This window comes from Manis javanica, chromosome 2 (assembly GCF_040802235.1).
Source record: "Manis javanica isolate MJ-LG chromosome 2, MJ_LKY, whole genome shotgun sequence".
Taxonomy (NCBI): domain Eukaryota; kingdom Metazoa; phylum Chordata; class Mammalia; order Pholidota; family Manidae; genus Manis; species Manis javanica.
Window position 1 is genome coordinate 80088633 of NC_133157.1, and position 11071 is coordinate 80099703.

The 11071-nt window shown below is 33.3% G+C and overlaps 1 protein-coding gene across 2 annotated transcripts in view; it reads left to right on the forward strand.

Moving 5' to 3' along the window:
- RMI1 (RecQ mediated genome instability 1) overlaps positions 1-9399 on the forward strand; it is a 30960-nt gene extending 21561 nt beyond the window's left edge. Inside the window, exons 2-3 of one of the 2 annotated variants that reach the window (XM_037023543.2) lie at positions 366-462; positions 1269-9399. In XM_037023543.2, coding sequence (XP_036879438.1) covers positions 1305-3188 — 1884 coding nt within the window. In that variant the 5' untranslated portion in view covers positions 366-462; positions 1269-1304 and the 3' untranslated portion in view covers positions 3189-9399. The remainder of the gene's footprint in view (positions 1-365; positions 463-1268) is intronic. The other variant, XM_073228721.1, reaches the window with a different exon arrangement.
- Positions 9400-11071: the final 1672 nt, after the last annotated feature.

Below are 11071 nucleotides of genomic sequence, written 5' to 3' on the forward strand. Positions count from 1 at the left end.
GAGGGCCAAGTTTAGCAGCTTGAATGGGCTGGATGGTCCCCTTCGGTCAGCCAACCCAGCTGTCCAAGGTCTGTGCTTGGGCCAGTGCCCTGCCACCTGTCTTCTCCTCCCTTGTTTAATTTTCACAGTAGCCCTGTAAAGTAAGTATGTAGATAAGGAAACAAGCTTAGAGTGTGTAAGGTTTTTTCATCGTCACTTCTGTTTATTTCACTCCAAACCTCATGTTTTTATTGTCTTTCCTTCACTGTCCCTGACTGATACTGGTAACCCCAGTAACCATACCATTAAACTCTTGCATTCATGGAAATGGGCCAGTAATTCTTGCTGCAGCTTTGTTTTATAACCCTTACTGCTTCTTGTCTTAGCTCCCAGGACCGTTTTTGAACAGTAGAGGTTACAATTACTCCACTGAACAACCAGTTGCAAATCCTGTCATCAAATCCTATGCTTTTGTTCCAAATGGTAAGTTTAATATGTACATATTAAAACTTTAATAAATTCTCTTAGATATCTTTATCTGTAGAAGGAAAAAAATAGACTTTTGTGAACACAAGATTAACTAATCTTTAGAGTTACGCTGTTTTATCGTACTGAGAAACTCAGAAGAAATATATTTACCTAGTAGGATTGTTGAGAATTATTTAGACAAACAAGTAAGATGCTTTATATCAGCTCAGAATATTTTAAATTATTATAATTTTATCCTTCAACCTCATTTTTAGGTGCTAAACGGGCAAATACAATGGTATGTTTTAGAGTATGAATTATATATATGAAAAGAACCTTAGTGAATATCATTTCTTAACTAAATTTTCAATTATTAGAATGATGATTGTATTAATAGAATGATAACTTATTTACTGTGTATCTTTCATAGGTCTGACATTATGCTTTACAAATGTTAATCATGTAATTCTCACAACTCTTGAAGATAGTGGTATTGACATTTTACAGTTGAAAAAACCAGGTTTGAGAGATTAAGAAATTTATATTAGGTCACAGAGCTTATAATTTGACAGAACTATCTTTCAAACCTAGGTATATCTGCCTCAAACCTTTTGCTTGTCTCATTATACTATTTGGTTGCTTGAGGCTATGTAGATTTTGGCCATGTAGAAAGTCAAATAATCTTATGATGCTGAAAAGAAAAATCTAAAATAATCTAGAAATTTAACTCTTAACAACGTAGTTGTACTTATTTGTGCATTGTGAAGAATTATAGAAACTATTTAAACGTACTCAATTATATTTTTGTTTTTTGTTTTCAGGTAATAGATGCATAATATTTCTTTTATTTAAAAGAAATGAGTGTAACTAGTATTGCATTAAAAGTTGAAACGTGGCTTTTAGCAACATGGCATGTTAAAGTGCCTCTAATGTGGCTGGAAGCTTGTATTAACTGGATCCAAGAAGAAAATGATAATGTTAATTTGAGTCAGGCACAAATAAACAAACAAGTGTTTGAGCAATGGCTTCTTACTGACCTGAGAGATTTGGAGCATCCTCTTTTACCTGAGGGCATCTTAGAAATACCAAAAGGAGAACTGAATGGATTTTTTGCTCTGCAGATTAATTCATTGGTTGATGTAAGTCAACCTGCATATTCCCAGATACAAAAGTTGAGAGGGAAGAATACCATGAATGACCTAATTACAGCTGAAACACAAGTAACTCAAAAGCCTTGGGAAGCAAAGCCTTCACGAATGTTAATGCTACAGCTAACTGATGGAACTGTACAAATCCAGGGAATGGAATACCAGTCTGTTCCAGCTCTTCATAGTGATCTTAGTCCAGGTACAAAAATTTTAATTTATGGCAACATTTCTTTCCGTTTTGGTGTTCTATTATTGAAACCAGAAAATGTGAAGGTGTTGGGAGGAGAAGTAGATGCTCTTTTAGAGGAACATGCCCAAGAAAAAGTACTTGCAAGACTAATTGGGGAAACTGATCCTATAGTTACGGTCATACCAAATAGTTCTAACCAAAGCATCTCCAGAATTACAGATGTTGTAGATCCTGCGTTAGGACCTTCTGATGAAGAACTCTTAGCAAGTCTTGAAGAAAGTGATGAGCTTGCTGCAAATAATGACACCCCCTTAGAAAAAAGATGTTTCAGCACAGGTAGTTCCTTGAATACTATTCCCACAAGACAGTCAGGTGTTGAACAGGGACTTGTTATTTCTCCAAGGCCAAAGAAGAAACCAGCGAATCAATCTATGCTTTTCCCTGATGGGGAATTAGATGACTTTTCATTGGAGGAAGCCTTGCTTTTAGAAGAGACTGTCCAGAAAGAACAAAGGGAGACTGAAGAATTGCAGCCATTGGCTTTGAACAGAACCACAGATGAAAGTGTAGAGAGATTGTCACATAAACCTGATACTCCAAATAATAGTTCATTGATTTGCAAAAATGGAAATTATAAAAATAATTGGAATGAAAAATACTTGTCTAAACAAATGACTGAGGACAAATCTTTTAGTTGTCTATCCACTAGAGACCAAAACAGTAGTGTTTTCTCAGTTCATAATGTACCCTTTCCCCAAGATTTTATAAGTAAAGATAAGAACTTAGAGATGCATAATAAAATAAAACAAACTATCAACAGTTCAGATGAACATTCCTTAAATAATAAAATACTAAATGGAGAGCTTGTCAATTATGTACCAAAAAGGAATTCACAAATTTCTAATGAAAATGATAAGCATTTACAGACTTGTTCTTTAAAATCATCAGGAAATAGCAGTAATCTTTCTGTAGCCATGGATTTGTATTCTCCACCCTTTGTGTATTTGTCTGTGCTAATGACCAGCAAACCAAAGGAAGTTACAACAGTGACAGTCAAAGCATTTATTGTAACCTTAACTGGAAATCTCTCAAGTTCTGGTGGTTTTTGGCGTATTACAGCAAAGATTTCTGATGGTAGTGCATATCTCGATGTAGGCTTTGTAGATGAAATACTTACAAGTCTGATAGGATTTTCAGTACCAGAAATGAAGCGGTTAAAAAAGGATCCTTTTCAATACCAAAAATTCCTAGAAGGTCTGCAGAAATGTCAAAGAGATCTAATAGACTTGTGCTGTCTAATGACTATTTCGTTTAATCCCTCTTTGTCTAAAGCAATGGTACTGGCATTACAAGATGTTAACGTGGAACACCTTGACAACCTGAAGAAACGATTGAATAAATAATTTACTAAAATAGTATTAAAAAACAATTCAGGAAAATATGGAAATAATTTAGATATAGATTGGACCTTTTAATTTTGAAACTGTAAAAAGAAAAAGGAAGTTTCATAACTTATTTAATTTAAAAATGTCTAATGTTTATGTGTTTAGATTTCTTAAATAAAATTTTTTATAATAACTTCTGAGGAATTCGGTGATGAACTGTTAATTGAGAAATTTGTTTTACACTTGTCATTTTGCATAAGGTGCTTGCTAAAGGATTGTTTTTACTGATGAGTAATGTTGAAAGTTCACAATTACAAATGATTGTATTTCTAATAGGTTGAGTAACCCATAGTATGTTTATATTATTATACTTAGGAAAAAATGTAAATCCAGTGGATCAGAATTTCATGTTTTCAGCTGTAAATTGCTTTGCTGTTTCTTATTTAGCTGATTGTAAATATTTATCTGGTATATTTAAGGTAAATATTATGTTAACTAGATACTATTTTAGAGATTACGTTGAATGGTTAAAAACCCTATTTTCAAAGATAATTTATGTTAAACGGCATATTAAACCTCCATTATTAAGATTCAGTAAGTACTCATCTGTTTTGGAATAAAATAAGGTATTGCTCCATGTCTTCAGGTGTTAATCCCATTCTGAAATAGCTGTACCTGTAAGCCTTCCTTTAGTTTTGTGGGAAGTGCTGTTTTTTTTTTTTAACGGGAGACTGTCACTTTTTCACTTTGCTGTTAAAAAATCACATTTGAAAGGTAAAGCTATTTTTTATTTTGTCTTTAAATTTTAAGTTAAAGTATCTTGAATTTTAAAACATTAAACAAATACTGAAATAATAAAGTGAAGACGTGTTTTTAGTTTAAATAATGTAATACGAAAATACCTGGAAATAAGATAAATACATATATAAAATATGATCTAGCTGTAGTAGAAAAGTCTTTTTAAAATTTTTTGCTATTTTTGTTTGAAGAATGATAAAGTTCAAGGCACAACATAGATTTTGTTGACGTATTCTAACAGTAACCTCCTATATACTTGCACAGCTCTTTTACTATAAGAGATCTAAATGAGATGACATTCTTTTGTTATCTAAATGTTCTCCTGTACACTCTCTTTGAGTGGTGCTTAGAAGCTGGGAATTAGACCTTTTATTTTCTTCATATTCAGTCATGAAAAACTGGATGTAGTATTTTGCCATATCAATTCATCTTTCTGCATTGGTACTTTGATTCTATCTCTGGTCTTCCCTTTCCTGGATTATTTTAGTAATTTTACTAATCGGTGTGTGCCTTATTTTGCCCTCAAACCTTTTCTCATAATTTTACCTAAATAATCTTTCTAGGATAGATTTGTTTTCTCATTGTTAACCTTCAGTATCAACCTCCTCTTACTGCCTTATTTCACATGCAGGGTGAAGTCCAAATTCTTCATCTTCATGTAAGGTCTTTTGTGATCTGGCCCTTGCCTTCTTCAGCCTCATCTTGTCCTATTACTTTCCATCTTGCTAATCTGCCCCTAAATCTTAGTCATACCAATTATTTGTAGTTCCCCAAACATGTAGAATATAAATATACCTCATGCTTTGATACTCAAGCTCATAGTGATCACTCTCCCTCCCAAATTCATTCATATTTCCAACTCAGCTTAAGCCTTTGGTGCCCATTGATGTGCTTCCTGCCCACTTTCATGCCATACTGTACATTGTACAGACTAATGTTTTACTGTACTTACTTTTCTTTTACTGCTACATTTTGGGCAAAATAATTCTTTGTTGTAGTAAGCTGTCCTGTGTATTGCAAAATGTTTAACAATATCCTTTACCCTCTGCTGATTAGATGCCAGTAGCATCCTCCCAGTTGTGACAAACAAAAGTCTCTCCAGACATATCAAAATATTCCTTGGGAGACCAAAGTGACCTTGATTGAGAATCTTTGCTGTAATGGAATATAAGCTGCTTGAGGATATGGCTGAGTGATTTACCTTTGTAACTCCAGTAAATGTTTATTGATGTTACAAATGAACCATCAGATTTGATCATCTTTATTCCTTTGCTTAATATCTTTCAGTGATCTCTCGTCATTTGTTCCAATAGCCTAGTAACTAAAGCCTGAAACCTGTATACACAGCACCTTAAAGAGCTAGCTACCCTCTTTAGTGAAAGAGTGGAAATATGTCCAATAGCAAAGGAACACTATAAGAAAATGAGGCTGACTTGGCCTAGATTCTTTTAGGGGGTTAAAGTTTTCCCTGAGACTTTGTAGCAGTAGACCTGATCTTATGTGGGTCTAAGCAGATTTAAGTTACCTGCATGATAATCTACAACTGAGAATTTAACAAGTGATCCTAAGGGCACCTGGCAAAAACAAAATGAAGGAAAAAATGGGCAAATCAGATCAGCTTTCTTTTCTTGGGAATGAATCTGCTTTTTGAGAGTACATGTTCTTTGTTCGTACATTCTGTAAAGATTACCTATATTGGCCTCTGCTTGTGACTGGGTGGATAAGTCTGCCCAATTCTGGAGTTAACAGGTACTGTGTGAAACACTCATACATATGTAGACTTACAAAAACAATTCAAGGAGGAAAAGAGGATTAAAAATCAGTAGATAATTAGGAATTTTAAGAACTTAAAGTAAAGAATATAGCAGATAAGAATTATGTGAATTAAGTGAATGAATTTAAAACCAAATGAAACATAGCAGAAGAAATAGTGAAATTAGTGGTCAGAAGAAAAATAGGATGTGTAGAGAGTCAAAAGGATGGAAAGTACAGAAAATGTAACAGAGAAGGGCTAGCAATGTAACTGTAGTCCCAGAAAGAGAAGAAATAGAGACTATTTGGAGTTAATGCCTAAGAAATTTCTAAACTTTATGAAAATCATCAAGCTACAGGTTTCAGAAGTCCCACAAACCTTAAGCAGGATATATTTAGAGATAATAATTTACACAAATATTACACAAATACTACCAATACCACTGAAATCTAAAAAAAAAATATCTTACAGCAGTGAAAGAAGTAAGGTGTGTTTCAAACAACCAGAAGAGTGTGGCAACTGACTGAAAAAAAAACAGTGGGATTCAGAAGACAATAGAGTGGCATCTTCAAAGTGATGGAAAATAACTGTCAACCTAGAGTTCTATATAAAGAAAAGTCTTTAACAGGGTGTATTAGGTTAAGAAATTACACACAAAAATGAGAAATTTTCCCCTTAAACTATACAAATACTATGTTGTGTTTAAGCAAAGGAAAACAATACCATATGGAAGCTTGGAGATGCAAGAAGAAATGATGAACACCAAAAAGGGTAGATATGTGAGCCAAATGAACAGTGATTTAAAAAATTTCTTGAAGGTATGTGGTTTCTGGGAACCTTCCCTCTGATTTTTTTTTTCATGTGCTGATTATCTCCATGGCCGATAATAAAACTGTAGTTTCAGAGAAAAATAAAGTTTGCTGTAGAATTAAAAAAAAAAGGCTTGAAAGTTTAAAAAACCAGAGGACTAAGGTATATGAAAACAATAGCATTTAAGTTGGGAGGGGGATAAATGGGAAAGTGCATTAAGGTCCTCTCGTATGAGAAAAGGTGAAACTGTAGTTCTATATTGGACTTGAATATTCAGAATTGTGTGTTATAATATTTAGGGTAACCACATTAAAAGATTTGTAAAAGTATATTACTACATACTAATGGGATAAGATGCAATAACAAAAAATACTCAACCTAAAAGAAAGCAAGAAAAAAAACTCAGGAGAAGTGGCATGTGTATAAGAAAAACAATTGGTAAGGGGTAAATTTACAGCCAAATAGATTAGAAATTGTATTATAATAGGCTAAATTCCATAAAGGTCATTGCCAGATAACAATTGAATTATATGACAACAGACACAATAAGGAAAGGTGAAAAGTAAAACGATGATGTATAAAGATTATATCAAAAGAAGGCTGCTGTGGCTGTATTAATATCAAACAAAATTTTAGGCTAAAGACAGTAAAGAGACAGTTGATAAAAGGACTAATTCACTAGGAAGGTTTAGCAATTCTAAATTTATAGAATTCAATATATAACTTCTAAATTTATCAGAACTATGAGAAGAAACATCCACAATCAGGAAGGTTGCATACTCTGTATCAATGAAAAATGTTGGTAGGGTTATAGAGAATATAATTAGCCTAATTGCCATGCGTAGGCTACTGTACTCAATAAATGCATAATACACATTTTTCATGTACACATGGAAGTCACAAAAATTGGCCATATGCTATGCCAGAAAGTAAATAGATTCAAAGACAACCATACAGAATATATTCTCTGACCATAATTTAAATATGGTTGAAAAAATTTTCATATTTAGCTAAAAACTACAAAATATACTCCAAAGCAAACTTTTTGGTTAAGGAAGGAACCATGATGAAAGTTAGAGACTTGTAAGAATGTGTAATCAAAATTCATGAGGTGTAGATAAAGTGCTTAGAGGGGACTTTATATTAATTTATTAAAAGGAGTAAAAAAGTGGCATTTACCTCAATAAGTTATAAAAACAATAAAGAACAAAGAAGGGAGAAAAAGAACTTAATTGGAATAGAAAGCAAAACAATAGAATTAACAAAGCTAATAAATAGAGTCTTTGAGAAGACAAATTAGCAAGACAAGTGAAAAATGTGTTAAGGCACAAATAGATACTTGGGAGTGGAATGGAGACCTACATATGTTAACAGATCTTTTAAGAGACTTATGAATAACTTGTGATACATTTAAAAATTCAGATGAAATGGTCAAATACCTGAAAAACTATAGATATAAGGAGAAAGAATCTGAATGGTTCCATATTAGAATAATTGGATCTATTTTTGATGGGTAAATAAGTTCAGTAAATCGTGTTGGGACAAGTGAATAGCCACATATAAAATGAATGAACTTGAACCCATACTTCACACCATATACAAAAATTAGCTCCAAACGGATCAGGTACCTAAATGTAAAAACTGTTAGTATAAAAGCTTTGGAAGAAAACAGTTGTAAATCTTTGTGACCTTTGATGAGGCAATGAATGGTTTCTTAGACACAACATGAAGTGTAAGCAAAGAAAACAATTTGGATTTCATCAAAATTTTAAAAATTTGTGTTTCAGAACTTTCACTATCAAAGGGAGAAGACAACCTTCAGAATGGGAAAATATTTACAAATCACATCTGATAAGATTAGTAACTAGAATATATAAAGAATTCTACAACTCAAAAAGATGACCCAATTTTAAAAAATGGGCAAGGTATTTGAATAGATTTCTTCAAAGAAAATATAGGAATGACCAATAAGTACATGAAATTATGCTTGACATCATTAGTCATTAAGGAAATGCACTTGAAACTGCAATGAGATAATTACTTCATGCCTATTAGGATTGCTACAGTTGAAAAGAGACAATAACAGTTGTTGGAAATTGGAACCCACACTTAATGCTGATGGGATGATAAAATGGTAAAGCCCCTTTGGAAAACTGGCAGTTATTCAAAAAGTGGAACAGTTACCGTATGACTTAGCAGCACCATTCTTAACTAAAAGAATTGAAGACATTCTCACACAAAAACTTGCATATGAATGGTCATAGCAGCATTAGCCATAGTAACCAAAAAATAGAAACAACCCAGATGTCCATCAACTGATGAATAGATTAACAAAATGTGGTACAATAGAATATTATTCATCTGTAAAAAAGGAAGTACTGATAAATGCAGCAACATGGATGAATCTAGAAAAACAGTGAAAGAGGCAACACAAAAGATCACATAGTGTGTGATTCTGCTTATATGAAATACCCGTAATAGTTAAATCCACAAGAATGGAAGGTAATTAGTTGTTAGCAGGAGGGAGGATGATTGGAGAATGACTGCTAATGGATGTGGGGTTTCTTTGTGCAACAATTTAAGTGTTCTGGAATTAGTGGTGATAGTTGTGCAACTTTAATGGTCCTTTATACTAAGGACCATTCAATTGTACACTTTTAAAAGAGTGAGCCATAAGAAGAAAACCCTACCATTTGCAACAACATGGATGGAGCTAGAGGGTGTTATGCTCAGTGAAATAAGCCAGGCTGAGAAAGACAAGTATCAAATGATTTCACTCATGTGGAGTATAAGAACAAAGAAAAACTGAAGGAACAAAACAGCAGAATCACAGAACCCAAGAATGGACTAACAGTTGCCAAAGGGAAAGGGACTGGGCAGGAGGGGTGGGAAGGGTGGGGTAAGGGCAGAGAAAAAGAAAGGGGGCCTTACGATTAGCATGTATAATGTGTGTGGGGGCATAGGGAGGGCTGTACAACACAGAAGACAAGTAGTGAGTCTACAGCATCTTATGCTGATGGACAGTGACTGTAATGGGGTTTGTCGGGGGGGGGGACTTGGTGAAGGGGGGAGTCTAGTAACCATAATGTTCTTCATGTAATTATAGATTAATGATAATAAAATGAATTTAAAAAATGAATTTTATGGTATATGAAATATATCTTTAGAAAAAGTAAACATCCCTGTTATCTAATAGCTTCCTGCAAATTCCAGGCCTACATGGCATCCCACTGAATTCTTCCAAATATTAATAACAGCACTCTACATAAATTCTCCCAGAGACTAGGCAGTGAAAATGTTTCCCAACTCTACTAGGCTGATAATTTTGAACATGCATAGGAGATTAAAAGAAACCAATCCTCTTGTGAATATAATTTCAAAATATAAATTCATCCTAAATACAGTATAGGCCAATTAAAACAAAATGTACAAGGGTACTCATGACAGTGGGGTTTATTTCAGGAATGCAAAATAGTTTAACCAATCAATGTAATTCACCACATTAAATAAAAATTACAAGGCCATTTCAATAGATGCAGAAAAAGCATTGGAAAATTTTATGTATTTGTAATAAAAACTTACCAAACCATAATAAAAGGGAATTTCTTATTCTAAGAATCTTCAGAAAATCTTCAGACAGACATCATTACTTCAGATTAGGAATAAGAACAGGATGTTTGCTATTACTACTTTTCAATAATGTTCTGAAGGTCCTAGCCAGAGTAATAAGGCAAGAAAAGATAAAATCCAAAACCAAAACTGTTGGAGAGGAAGAAATAAACCTCATTATTTGCCAATGACATAATTGTGAATGTAGAAAATCCAAAATCTATAAACTATTAGAAGTAGTAAGTGTACTTAGTAAGTTGCTCTATATAGAATAAGATAAAATCACTCAGGTGTGTTCTTATATACTGGCAACAATTAAAAAGATACTGCTATAATAGCATTAAAAAAGAATCTTTGGAATAAAGATAATGAGGAATGTACAGGACTTGTACTCTAAAAACTATAGAACAGTGAAGGAACACCAAGGAGCTAAGTAAATTTAGTCCAAAGATTGGAATACTCAATATTTTAAAGATGTCAGTTCTCCCCAAATAGATGTATGGATTCAATGCAGTATCAATGAAATCTCAACAGCTTATGTTAGTGTAAATCAACCTGATATTAAAATATAAATGGAAATGCAAACTAAAGCCATATCACCCCCAAATAATTTAGCATTTCTATAAGCAATTATAATGTGTATAATCAGAATAGCACCTTCAAAATCATGAAATGTATTTGCTACATTGCCATCTAACTCTTACGCTTTAGTTTTGCCAGACATTTCAATTATTATTATTTTTTTAATAGTCAAAGGATCCTTCCCAGTCGAGCTTCAGATGAGACAGCCCTGGCCAGCACCAACCAGATCAGAGGCCAGCAGCCTTTTGATCCTAAGCATGGGACCCACCTAATCTGTCCCCAGCTTCTCACAGATATTTTGGGATAATGTGTTGTTTTAAGTCAAAGAGTTTGTGTTAAATTTGTTACA